This window comes from Nyctereutes procyonoides, unplaced genomic scaffold (assembly GCF_905146905.1).
Source record: "Nyctereutes procyonoides isolate TBG_1078 unplaced genomic scaffold, NYPRO_anot_genome, whole genome shotgun sequence".
Lineage (NCBI taxonomy): Eukaryota > Metazoa > Chordata > Mammalia > Carnivora > Canidae > Nyctereutes > Nyctereutes procyonoides.
This window is the reverse complement of record NW_026575139.1, coordinates 12,592,770-12,606,987: the sequence shown is the minus strand read 5'-3', so window position 1 is coordinate 12,606,987 and position 14,218 is coordinate 12,592,770. Positions and strand designations below refer to the sequence as shown.

Below are 14,218 nucleotides of genomic sequence, written 5' to 3'. Positions count from 1 at the left end.
GTTGTCTGCCTTTGGCACAGGTCGTGATCCCAGGGTCCTGGGATCAAACCCCACATTCGGCTCCTCACAGGGAGCCTGCTTCTCCCTCTGCCTATGTCTCTGCCTCTCTCTCTGTCTCATGAATAAATAAATAAAAATATTTTTAAAAAGAGCCTTTTTCATTTCCCTTTGTTCATTTGTTTTGTTTCTTAAATTCTACATGTGAGTGGAATAATATGATATTTATCTTTCTGACTTATTTCACTTAGCATAGTACAGCCTAGCTCCATCCATGTCATTACAAATGTTAAGATTTTTTTCTATGACTAATATTCTATTGTATGTATATACATTCCATACACACACACACACACACACACATCTTTATTCATTAATTAGTGGATGGACACTTTAGCTATAATTTGGCTATTATTGATAATGCTATTAACGTTGGAGTGCATGTATCCTGTTGAATTAGAGTTTTTGTATTCTTTTGGTAAATACCTAGTAGTGCATTTGCCTGATCATAGAATAGTTCTATTTTTAACTTTCTGAGGAATCTCCATACTGCTTTCCACAGCGGCTCCATCAGTTGGCATTTTCACTGACAGTGCAAGGGAGTTCCCCTTCCTATTTTCCTTTTGAATCAATGGTGACAAAAATAAAAGTGAAGAATATTTATTTTAAAAAGATTATTTATTCATTTGAGAGACAGAAAGTGCACAAACAGGAGGAGTGGCAGAGGGAGAGGGAGATGAAGGCTGCCTACTGAACAGGGAGCTCAATGTGGGGCTCGATCCCAGGACCTCAAGACCATGACCTGACCTGAAAGCAGATAATTAATCAACTGAGCCACCTAGGCACACCCCCAAAAATGAAGAATATTTAAAAACAAACACACATAATTATGTCTTTTCTCCACAACCTAACACAAAGATCTATTCCTAAGAGCAGTCAATAATACTGGAAGATAATTTTTCAGGTCTGATACAGGACATAAATCCACAAATTCAGGAAGCATAATAAATCCTAAATAGAATAAATAAAAAATGGAGCACATACATGGATAATGTTATTAAGCTACAGAAGAAAATAACAGAATGCTGGAAACCAGGGGAATAATAACTCTCAACCAAGAACTCCAGAAGCAGTTAAATTAGCATTAAAGAATGAGAATAAAAAAAATCAAAACATATTCAAAGTAATAGTACACCCAAAGCAGGAAGGGAGGTGGTAACAATTCACCCTGAGTGGCAATACACCATCTATCAAAAATTTTACAAACAAAAAAAATAAAGCTGAATAAAAATCAGTTTGCTTTTTAAGGACAGTGGGAGGGACCAGCTTCCAGTTGTGAATGAGTAAGTCACAGGGATGAAAGCATAGGGAATATAGTCAATGGTAATGCAATAGTATTGCATGATGACAGATAGAAGCTACATTGTAGTGAGTACAGCATAGGCATAGAGAAATTGAACTGCTATGTTGTACACCTGTAACTAATGTAACATTGTGTGTTAACTATACATCAACTAAAAAAAATCAGTTTGGTTTTTAAGAACTGCAATGTCAGGGGTGCCTGGATGGCTCAGTTGGTTAAGCAGCCAATTCCTCGTTTCTGTTTAACTCATGATCTCAAGATCCTGGGATGGAGCCTTGCATCCTGCATCGGGCTTCATGCTCAGTAGGGAGTCTGCTTGAAGATTTTCTCTCCTCCCTCTGCCCCTGTCTCCATTTGTGTTCACATGCACTCTCTCTCTCAAAATAAATAAATCTTAAAAAAAAAAAAAAGAATTGCAGTATGCTTGATAAAATACTTTTGCTGCTGCAACAGACCACTCCCACCACTCTATACTTGGAATGTCACTGGTTCAGACAAAGCAAACTGAGAGAATTTCCACAAGTCTTTACTAAAGAAACTTTTAAGATTATATTTTTAAAAAGATGATAAAAGAAAAAATGTCTGAGATACAAGAAGAAAATATGAACAAAGAAATGTATAAGCATAGACAAAACTAAGTAAACACTGACTGCATTAATAATAATGTCCAATTGAAGAGGGGTTAAAAAACCAAATTCTCAAAAATTAAAGATAGAACTACCATATGATACAGTAATTTCACTCTTTGGTACTTATCTGAAAAAATGAAAACATTTACTCAAAAAAGGTTATATGTACCCCATGTTCACTGCATCATTATTTACAATAATCAAGATACAGAAACAACCTAAGTGCCCAATGATAGATGAATGGATAAAGAAAATGGTGTGTAAACATACACACAGAATGGAATATTATTCAGTCATAAAAATGAATGGCATCTTGCCAGATACCATACCATCTCATTGATACATGGAATCTAAAACCAAAACCAAAACCAGAAACTCAAACAAATAAACAAACCAACCAACCAAGCTCACAGATTCAAAGAACAGATTGGTGGCTGCTACAGGCAGGTGGGAAAAAGTGTATGATGGGGTCAAAAGGTACAAACTTCCAGTTACAAAATCAGTAAGTCATGGGAATGTAATGTACATCACGATGACTATAGATGACTGTGTTGCATATATGAAAGTTGTTAAAAGAGGAGATCTTAAAAGTTCTTATCATAAAAGGAAAATATTTTGTAAGCATGTATGGCAATGGATGTTAACTAAATTTACTGTAGTGATTGTCTCACAATATACAAATAGTGGATTATTATGTTGTACACCTGAAAATTAATATGCTGTATGCCAACTGGATCTCAATTTTAAAAAGAAAGAAAAAAATCTGAGGTGTATTAAATGCAAGCATGTTCCAAATTTGACTGGTAAGGACTTCCTATTGCCTTGTGAAGAAAAGAATATTTGGTACTGTGATTTCCTGTGTAAACAAAGGAGTGACTGGTTTTGTGATCTTACTATAACCCTTCATGCGGAGAGTACGGTAAAAAACAACGGAGATAACATTTGGTAATTTTCTCTAGTTCTCAGGGAGAAAAAAACACCAAAGAATTAAAATGCTAGACCATCCATAACTCAAAAGAGAGAAAGTGTGAGAAGGGGGGGGAGAGAGAGAGAGAGAGAAAGAGAAAAAGAGAGGGAGACAAGAGGCAATGACTGGGGTTCAATTATTCTAGAGATTATGATTAATTTTAGATTTTTAGTTAAATACAAATATTAAATACAGTAATACCAGAAGAAGATAATAGACTCTAACTTATTTTAAGTAAATAGATGGAAATACAATTAAATTAACTGAATTACAAATTCTTGTTACCTAAATTCAACTTGCCTCTTACTATGGCCCGACAATCCTTTCTTTCATTTGCTGATTCTGTCTCATTTCTTATAGTCTCAATTCCCTACCTTTTCAACCAGAGTTCTTCAATGCCTCCACGCTATAAAATAACATTCCCTACCATCTCACTAAGAAATCTGAAGTTATCTGTACAACCTCATTTGCCCTATGTTAATAGTATCTGCCTTGTTCCAAAAACATAACCCCTTATCTCTCTATACTGATAGGCTAGCTTCATTTGACTCCTACAAATGTGGTTAGTTCTGTTTCACTCTAAAATATCTTCCTTTTAATTCTGCTACCCCTTCATAAATTAAGGTCTTGTTTCTTAGTTTCTGATTTTGAATTATATATATTCCATAGTCACAAAAGATGGAAAATTTAGCTTCTGTTTTCTTCCTGTATTCCTATATTTTTTCCAACGTGACATTGCAAGCTGGCTCAGGATAGGTATGATCATAGGAGGTCCCATAAAGCAAGCACTGGGTATAATTAATTTTCTTTACGTAGCACCATGAGCAAGTGCACACAGAATAAGTCTTTTTTATATACCTACTATTGCTTTCTTACATTTGTGAGGGTTAGAAAATTGTGACAACTTAATCTATGTTCAAGCCTGAGAGCCTCTTACCCTTTTTCAGTTTCCGGACAGCCAACATACAATGACTAGGAGAGAGATCCCATATCCTTAAGGTTTTATCATCACTTACAGTAGCACAGATAGGCAGATAAGGATGTGTGGCCAAACCCCACACCTCTCCTTCCATGTGTCCCTAACAAAGAGAACACAGTTAAGTTCAATTTAACCTAAAAATACATGTATTTAGAAAAACTACAGACAATTGATAATAAGTAATGATAAACTAATGAATAATTGTGTAATCTAATAAAACTTTTATCTTTGTAATATAACTCAAAATACTTTTATATGTCTAGGAAGGGGATGGGACTAGATTCTAAAATTTATTTGGGACCATGGGAATAATAATTGGGAAGAAAACTATTTGCACAAGACAGATTTCTAGATACTTTTTGCTGCTAGTTTTATGTAATATTTATTGAACATTCTGACAAATATTTATTTTTGTAAGCCTTAAAGTGATTCTTTGAAAGTTTAAAGAAACTTAACCAAAAGACAGTACAAAAACACTGGCACTTGAATGTTGAATGTCACCGTATGCGTGAAATTATATATTTCGGTGTAGTGTGAGCTTTTAATGTTAAGTCATATTAAACTCTTAAGTCAAATTAAGCAGACCCGGCATTGGCAGTGTAGCCATAACTTTCTGATGTTAGTAAAAACAAAATTGGCAACTTGAAATTAAATCATGCCAAGGTTTTGATACACTTAAGATATTAATGATATACTTCAAAAACGCTGATAAGAAGTGTCCAGATTCTCAGATGTTTGTTGCGTGAGTTTTGTTTAGTTGTTTTTTTTTTTTCAGTGAAGGTCTGGCACACTGCAATCCTCAAACATGTGGTTATCTTTGTTGTATTAGCATATTCAGTGACTTGTACATTCAGCGGCAGCATTTGAGCAAGTTTTATCAGTAAGCAATATTTTCAGTTAATAAAGTTTTAAAAAATCACATAAGAATGGATTTAAACTTGCTGAATGTAAAGATTGAACTTCAAGTCACTGTAGCTTTAGTAATTGCTTATTAGTTTAGATGCTAGCACTGCATTAAAATAAAAAGTTGAACTGCACAATCAAAAACAAAACAAAAAATACTTTTATAACAGCTTTATCTTAACAATCACAATATAATCAAGTTACTATTAAAATTAGTTTAAAACCTTAAAATTTCAATGAGCGGAGAGAGTAGTAATTGGCTGCCTTGGAAATATTAAAAATTGCCATACAGGAAGAACTTCCTGCAGGAGAAGGTAAGGAGCGCTGTAGACCTGCTCACCAGTGAAACTGATAAAGTTAATTTAAAAAAAATTAAGGTCTTTGGAAACAATTCCAAGGAGATATGACAAATGAAACATTTACTCAGACCAGGGCAATCTCAGACATAGATGGGAGGAGACTGCTTCAAGTCAGAATAAATCCTCAAAACACTCACCTGGGAAATGAGTGTCCCCTTTAAGGAGCCTGAATTTGATTAGTTTAATCTGGGGAGGAATTTATGCTCTGGGGTAAATTTTGAAAACAGTAATCAGCCATCAATTTAATAAACTCCAGTGGCTGGGTGTGGTCAAGGAAAAAGACTATCAAAGATGAAAGAACACTTCCCAAATTATTTTATGGAGCCAGGATGAGCCTGGTACCAAAACCAGTCATTACAAGTAAACTATAGACCAATTATTCCTTATATAAAGTATGTGGATGCTAAACTCCTCAAAAAAATAATAGCAAATTGATTCCAACATGTACAAAAAGAATTATATACCACAACCAAGTGGGGTTTAAAAAGTGAAAACCAATTTTACACTTTTATCAATAAAATAAAATAAAAACCAGAAACAAGACAAAGATGCTCTCACTACTTCTACATTGTACTGAAGATTCCAGGATAATTAGGCAAGAAAAAGAAGTAACAGGCATCCCTACCAGAAAAGGAATAGTAAAACTGTATCTGCAGCTGATATTCTCTTATATATAGAAAATCCTAAAAATCCACTAAAAATTATTAGAATAAATAAGGTCTATTATTTAAAAAAGATAACTGTGAGACTTGTATACTGAAAACTATAAAACTATTGAAAAAAGTTAAAGAAGATCTAAAAAAAAAAAGAAGAGATCACATGTTCATGGATGAATACTGTTAAGAGGTGCTACTCCCCAAAATGACCCATAGAATACTGCTATACTGTTGTACAAGTTTTCTTTAAGACATCTGAACGTACTTATATTGCATACATACATTTCCACACCTTTTAAAAAAAATTCTGGTGTAGTTAATCACACTATGAATTTAATCACAGTATGAATTAAACTGTGACCTGTTATTTTAATGTGTACAATATAGTGATTCAATAGTTCCATATATTACTCAGTGCTTACCAAGATAAAGTGTACTTTTAATCCCCTTCATCTATTTCACCCATACCCCACTTACCTCCCTTCTGTAACCATGAGTTTGTTTTCTATAGTTAAGAATCTGTTTTTTGGTCTTTTTTCCCCCTTTGTTCATTTATTTTGTTTCTTAAACTCCACACACGTGAAATCAGATGTTATTTGTCTCTGGTTTATTTTGCTTAGCACTATATTCTCTAGCTCTATCCATATTGCTATCTTGCAAATGGCAAGATTTCATTCTTTTTTTATTTTTATTTATTTACGATAGTCACACACAGAGAGAGAGAGAGGCAGAGACACAGGCAGAGAGAGAAGCAGGCTCCATGCACCGGGAGCCTGACATGGGACTCGATCCCGGTCTCCAGGATCGCGCCCTGAGCCAAAGGCAGGCGCTAAACCACTGCGCCACCCAGGGATCCCAAGATTTCATTCTTCATTAAGGCTGAATAATATTCCGTTGTGGGTGTGTGTGTATGCGTGTATACATATATGTGTGTGTGTGTGTGTGTGTGTGTGTGTGTGTACCTATATATATGTATCTTTTTTATGCACTCATCTATTGAAGGACACTTAGGTTGGTTCCCTCGTTTGGATATTGTGCAATAAACAGAGGGGGCATGACCCCTTCTAATTAGTGTTTTTGCATTCTTTGGGTAAATACCCTGTAGTGTGATTACTGAATCATAGGTAGTTCTAATTTTCTGAGGAACCTCCATGCTGTTTTCCAGAGTGGCTGCACCTGTTTGCATTCCCACCAACAGCGTCTGAGGGTTCTTTTTCCTCCACATGCTTGACAATTCTTGTTGTTTCTTGAGGTTTTAATTTTAACTGTTCTGACAGGTGAGAGGTGATATCTCATTGTGGTTTTGATTTGCATTTCCATGTATATCTCCACAGTTTTAACTATTATACTTTTATCTTATTTCTAGCATTGAGTTTCTCAAAAATGTCTGGACTATTTTGGGGTATTTTTTTCTTCTAAGTGATTTTTTAAAACTCTTCCCAGAATTTTTGAAAAATCTCATTTGTATTTGGTTTATGATCATAGTGAATTCATAAGTTATTTAGATCTTTTAGGTCTTTAGTAAAACTTTACATTTTTCTTAACACTGATCTTTCATATTTTTTCCTGGTTATTGTAGTTTTCTTTGTATCATTTTTGTGTCATATTTTCTAACTGGTTATTGCTGATATATAGAAATATTGATTCTTATAAGCTGATTTTGAATCTCACTTTACAGGACTCCTTAATTCTAATAATTTTTCAGTTTATTCCCTGGATACCCAAGGTATAAGATTATAATATTTGCAAATAATGACAGTGTTATCCATTTGTTTTCAAGACATACACCTTTTTTCCAGATTGGCTAAGACCTCACACACAATGTTGGACAATAATGGTGAAACATGGTATCCTTGGGCAGCCCCGGTGACGCAGCGGGTTAGCGCCGCCTGCAGCCCAGGGCGTGATCCTGGAGACCCTGGATCGAGTCCCAGGTCGGGCTCTCTGCATGGAGCCTGCTTCTCCCTCTGCTCTGCTCTGTGTCTCTCTCTCTGTCTGTGTCTCTATGAATAAACAAATAAAATCTTAAAAAAAAAGAAAAGAAAAAAAGAAACATGGTATCCTTGTCTTGTTTCTGATGTTTAGGAGACAGACGGTAGATATTTGAAATCTTATGCACTACAATAAATAGAAAAAAATAATAGGATGTCATTTATCATTTTAAAACTTTTTATAATTATAAAATTATCTGGGTTTTTGAAAAGTTCTGTGGATTCATCTGTAAAAGTGTACTTGTGCTAATATTTTCCAAGAGATCATAAACATCTTCAACACCATAACTCCATCATCTCTTTACTTCAAAGGACTATTACGTGATTGAAGTTAAAGAGTAAGACACCAAAGTTTGACAGTAAATTTAATATAAAATGTTTCATTATTTGCTTACAAATTCTCCTTGGCACATCAGGATTTTATATTAACATTAAAGCATGTGCAGTGTTCTCCTCTGTGTGTGCTCTGTGGTGTTTTAATAGAAGTGAGGTGAGGGGGAGTGGGGATGGAGAAGAAACTGTAATAAGAAAACATAATTTTTTTTTCAGGATAAAAGACAAATTCAAAATTGGTGTTACTACAGTTGCAGGAGAACAATTTCTCATTAGGGTAGATCGTACCTCATTTGCTGTGTTTTACAGTATTGATTTATTTCTCTCCCTACTTTTCAGAAAAACAATACATATAGGTAATGTACAACTAAAAAATTAATACAACATTCCTGATAAAAATGTTAAGATCAGCTGATACTGCTCTTTCATTTTATATTTCTACCACACAAATGTTTATATTGCTAGATTTTTATTAACATTTCACTGACAAATGTTTTCAGCAATAAAATTTTTAGCATACATTTATTTTTTTAAATTAGAAACTTAATAAGGAAAATGAAGTTTCATAGAAAAGCAACTGCCTTAGGTTCAACAAATATACTTCAAAGAAATAAAATTAAATGTGAAATAAATTGACTTGGTTAAATTAATTACAACTGTTTTTTCTCTTCATTGGTTTCTTGTTTTACGATAAGAAATTACTTAAAATACTGGCAATTATTCCACACGATAGCATGCATATTTATTTACTGGCATCTACTCATTAAGCTATAATTAAGTTAGAAATTTTTGGTATATATTATCAATTATTTCCCTAAATAATTTAACATTATTTTTCACTACTGTTAACTTTTGGTTCATACGTATTGGATCAATTGTATACAAAGAGAAAAAAAAAAGTATATTAACTTTTCATATTACCTGGACCAGAAGTGTTATTGGGCCACTTTTATCCACTTCTAGTATTTCACCATTCTTTGTGCCAACTAAAATATGACCATGTCCTAATGATATGGCACGTATAGATGGGTTATCTTCCAAGAGAAGACCTGAAATGTTAATGGAGATGTTCTTCTAGGTATAAAGTTACTAGAATACAAGGATGTACATATTGCCAATGATGCTATTTTGACAACGAAAATCACATCACAAGGTTGCCTTTTCCTGTACTTTAAGTATTCTAATAAATGTACTGAATTTTCCCAAACGACTCAATTTATTAATCTCAAAAGAACCACCTATATACTATAATTCTCTATTATTTTAGATCTTCGACTACTATTCTGACGACTGTTTCTTTTCCTCTTATATTTGCCTCTCTTTATTCACCTCCTTACCTTCTTAAAGCACCTACAATATTCTGGTTAGTAATTTCAATTCAACTGAACTTAAGATGTATTCATATATGTCTACTGTGTCCTAGGAAGGCTTCAAAGATGTAGCTGGTAAACCTAACAGAGCATACAATGAAGAAAACAGAAACAGGGGCACAATGTAATGGAATTTCCCCTTTTTTAAGGGGGTGGAGAGGAGATGGAAGTGGAAGAAATTACCCTACTGAGATATGAAAAATGAGCATGGTCAGGTAATTAGAGGGGGACAGGAGGGAGGAGAAAGGGCAAATCCTAGGCAAAAGTAATAGTGTACAGAAAAGGCCTGGAGGTCAGAGAGTGTGATGTCATGCCTTAATACACTGAGAAAAAGGGTAAAAGGAAGGGCATGCAAGGATAGACAGGCCAGGTCAACAAAACGTTAATGTGAAACAAAATGCCAAGCTTGAAAACAAATTCTTGACTGGTAAATGTGATGCTTATGTGGCAATTTTCCTTGAAACGTTAAAATGATTAAAATTACCATGAATAATCTTGTACTTGGTTAATATTTTACCACCTATATCACAGAAAATAGATTTTTTTGAAAGGACGGCAATGATTCAGGCTCTGGTTAAATGGCTTCTCCCATTAAACTCTGATGCATTTCTAGTAAAGGAAAAATATATTTCATGTGCTCCAGCCTCAGTGACCATGCATGTCAATGAGCAATTAATCTTTTATCCTACAAAGTAAATTAAATTTCAAATCACCTTTAGATCCTGGTGCCAAAGCAGCTCTTTTTATAGCATAGGTCTTGAGACATCTTTCAAAGGAGTCATCCCAAAGAGCTACTATACCATCTTTACCTCCAGTTACAAATCCCTTTGAAAGTAAAAATTTCAAGTTAATAAAAATCTAAATTAAAAAAAAATAACCTTCTGTTGAAAAATTCTAGAGGAAAGGACATTTATAGCTAAAAATTATAGGCTGTGAACACATTAGCATAAGAATAGGGTTTTTTTTTATACATCAACATAGAACCCGCAAAAATATTTACAGTGACACTAAACATTGTATTTTGAGGACAGGACTTTAAGAAAAGGTTTGTAATCTGCAACCATAATGTAGCTCTAACGTTTTCAGCATGATACATATATTTTCTTAGAGGCTTCATAATCCCATCCTTCAAAAACAGAGGATCATAATAGTAGTCACCTCATGGGAGATGGTGATAATAAAGCACTTAAGCAAGTGCTGGCACATCGAAAGAAATTAATAAATATTAAGTTAAACTTTTTTTTAATAGCAGACCTATTTTGCCATGTCCAGGAATTTGAAAGAGGAATAAAAGGAGGCAGAAAAGACTCTCATTCACAGATTATTACCGGGTGGCTCAGCTAAGCAGAAATGCAATATTCCTTTAGTTATGAAAACCTCTATAACCCAAGATCAAATTGTGTTTTACCTAAAAATATCCTTAGAATACTTACTTTTTCCAATGCATGCATACTAAATACTGGCCCATCATGTGCTTTAACTGTTTTCACAAGAAAGACATCTCTCCAGATACACACATCTCCTGTGGATGTTCCAGAAAAAGCCATCTCTTCCGTCCATCCATACACTGCACACATCATTGTGTCATTTTTCCCTAGGGTACCCACGTAGCCTTTTCTACCAATCAATCCTCCTCCTGGTTCATAAAAAATATAACAGAAGTACCACTTTTAAAATGTATGAAATTATAAAGTGATAAAATTTCTTTCCTACTGTAATTGTTTAAGTAGAAAGATGTGTAATAGTAAGGAGACTTAGAAAAATACAGGTCTCTCAGTCAGTGCCTTGCCTGGCTGAGACAGCCATATTCATGGAAGCTTTTAGGCCACAGATCTTTGGACAAAAATATGTACAGTAAGTCAGCTTTAATCAGTCCTTGGCACTTCTGATTGTTCTTCAAAATTTTTATTATGACATATTTAAGAAAATAAATATATAAAAATTAATACAAGGAAGTATGTATATTCCCCTCTCAACCTACACAAAATTACTAAAACAACCAAAGCATGATGCCAATCCCATCTCCCTTCTTCATCCTCTACTATTCTGAATATGATGGTGATTACTTTCACATGCATTCGTCTTTTTTTTTTTAAGATTTTATTTATTTATTCACGAGAGACACAGAGAGAGAGGCAGAGACATAGGCAGAGGGAGAAGCAAGCTCCCTGGGGGGAGCCTGATTCAGGATGGTGTCCCAGGAACCCAGGATCACACCATGAACTGAAGGCAGATTCTCAACCACTGAGCCACCCATGTATCCTTTTATACATTTTACTACTTATTTGTAAAATATTAGGCAATATGTCATATTTTTCATGTTTTAAGGTTTTCTATAAATACCATCCTATATGTACATTTGACCTGAACACTGGTTTGAACTGCACACAAATTAATTTTTACACATTTTTCAATAGATACAGTACTATAAATGTATTTTCTCTACCTTATGATTTTCTCAATATTTTCTTTGCTCTAGTTTATCATAAGATTACACTAAATAATACATATAGCTTTGACTATGTATGTCATTGGTAAGGCTTTGGGTCAACAGTGGGCTATTAGAAGTATTTGGGGAGTCAAAGTTATATGCATAAAATTTTTTTTTAAAAAGTTATATGCAGATTTTTGCCTGTGCAGGGGGTCAGTGCTCTAACTCCCTGTGTCACTCAAGGGCCAACTGTATTCCTTTGCAACTTGCTTTTATCACCAACAATCCATTATGTAGGTTTATTATGTTGATCTGTACCTCTAGAATATGCATTTTCTTAATTCTATAAACATTCTATTATACGAACCTACCAGTCTATTTTCCTATTAATGAACACTTAAATTGCTTCCAAGCTTTTGCTACTGAAAACAATGCTGCTTTATTTTTTATGTATATTTTTTTATTGGAGTCCAATTTGCCAACATATAGTATAACACTCAGTGCTCATTCCATCAAGTGACCCCCTCAATGCCCGTCACCCAGTCACCCCATCCCCCTGCCCAACAATGCTGCTTTAAACAATTCTGTAAAGGTCTCTTCTATGCAAGGGCAAGAGATTCTGTAGGAATGCCTAGGAATGACCACAGGATATGTGCAAAAGAGAAAACATAGATGAGATGTAACATCTGTTGCTAAACTGTTCTACAAAGTTGATACACCAACTTACACTCCGATTACCAGTGAAAGGAGTTCCTATTTCCCACCTTTCAGGAACACTTAGTATTGTCAGACTGGGGGATATGAAATACCAACTGAATTTTATTGACGCTTTAATATGCCTTTCTCTGATTGTTTATGAGCTTTGTCACAGTTTCCTATCTGTATTGGCCATTCATTATCTACTGATATCTTTGCCCATTTTTTTCCAATTGAATTCATTATTTTATTCAAGAAATGTATATGCCAGGCACTACTCAAGGCACTGGGGGTAGAGCTATGAAGAAACAAACAACAAAATTCCCTGCTCTCATGGAGCTTCCTGATGAGACAGTCAATAAATATAACAAATAAGTAAGATGTACAGTATATTAACAGATGATGACGGGTGCGCTGTAGAAAATATGAGCATAAGCAGGGGACAAGAAATGAGAGGGGTCCATTTTAAGTGGGATAGTTAAGAAAGGCCTCATTGAAAAGGTAATAGCTGAATGAAGACCTGAAGGAGGTATAAGAGCTAGCCATGCAAGAATAGGGTTCAAGGCAGAGGGATCAGCAAGAGCCTCCAGTACAGGATTGTGACAGGAACCTTCAAAGAATAGTTTTAGAGGTCAATACAGTGTAGCCAAGAAAATAAGGGAGGAAGAAGTCATGGGGGCCATAGAGGTCAAAGGCAGCTTTCCAGGCTCTAGTAAGGATTTAACTTTTACTCTGCATGAGATAGGAAGTGGTTAGTGGAATAAAATCTGGCATATCACATATTATACGTTTATTCTGATTTCTGGGTTGAGAGTAAATCAGAGAAGGGCAAGAAAGAAAAGAGATGCTATTTCAATCATCTGGGCAAATGATAAAGGTGGCATGGACCATGGTGGTAGCATGGTGAAAAAGTAGTCATATTATAAATGTATGCAGACCACTTTTTTAAAAATAAAGATTTTATTTATTTTAGAGAGAGATAGAGAGCATGAAAGGGAAGAAGGGTAGAGGAGGCAGAGGAAGAGGGAAAGAATCTTAAGCAGACTCTGTGCTGTGTGTGGAGCCTGGCACAGGACTCAATCTCACAACCCTGAGATCATGACCTGAGCTGAAATTGAGCTGGATGTTCAACCAACTGAGCCAACCAGACACCTCTGTATTTTCTTAACATAGCAGCCAGAGTTGTTAGTGAATTTGCAAGGGTAATTACGTAGATTGGTGAGGGCGGGGGAGAACAGATTAGACTTCTTTCAAGAGAGAGGAGAAGATACATTGCAAAATGAACGTGTAAGCAACAGTCTAAAGGTATTATAGTACATATATAAGAAATTGATTAGCAACTCAAGGGTAGAGTTGAAGGAAGATTTTCATTTGGTTTTATTTATTTAAGATGGAAAAATAAGCCCATACTTGTATGCTGAATTGAAAAAGTAAAGAAGGGAAAGGGATGATGTAGGAGAGACAGGGAAGAACTGATGTTCTTGAGTAGGCAAGAAGAGAAAGTACACAAGTGAAGGGACTGGTTTTCACTAGAGCACAGTCTA

At 34.8% G+C, this 14,218-nt stretch overlaps 1 protein-coding gene across 3 annotated transcripts in view; it reads right to left on the bottom strand.

The window, feature by feature from the left end:
• The window catches only part of EML5 (EMAP like 5), a 184,044-nt gene that overhangs the window by 69,820 nt on the left and 100,006 nt on the right, over positions 1 to 14,218 (bottom strand). For all 3 annotated transcript variants that reach the window (XM_055303744.1, XM_055303745.1, XM_055303746.1), the window contains exons 18-21: positions 10,981 to 11,183; positions 10,261 to 10,372; positions 9,099 to 9,226; positions 3,894 to 4,035 (exon numbers count right to left, since the gene is read on the bottom strand). In XM_055303744.1, the coding sequence (XP_055159719.1) occupies positions 3,894 to 4,035; positions 9,099 to 9,226; positions 10,261 to 10,372; positions 10,981 to 11,183 (585 nt within the window). The remainder of the gene's footprint in view (positions 1 to 3,893; positions 4,036 to 9,098; positions 9,227 to 10,260; positions 10,373 to 10,980; positions 11,184 to 14,218) is intronic.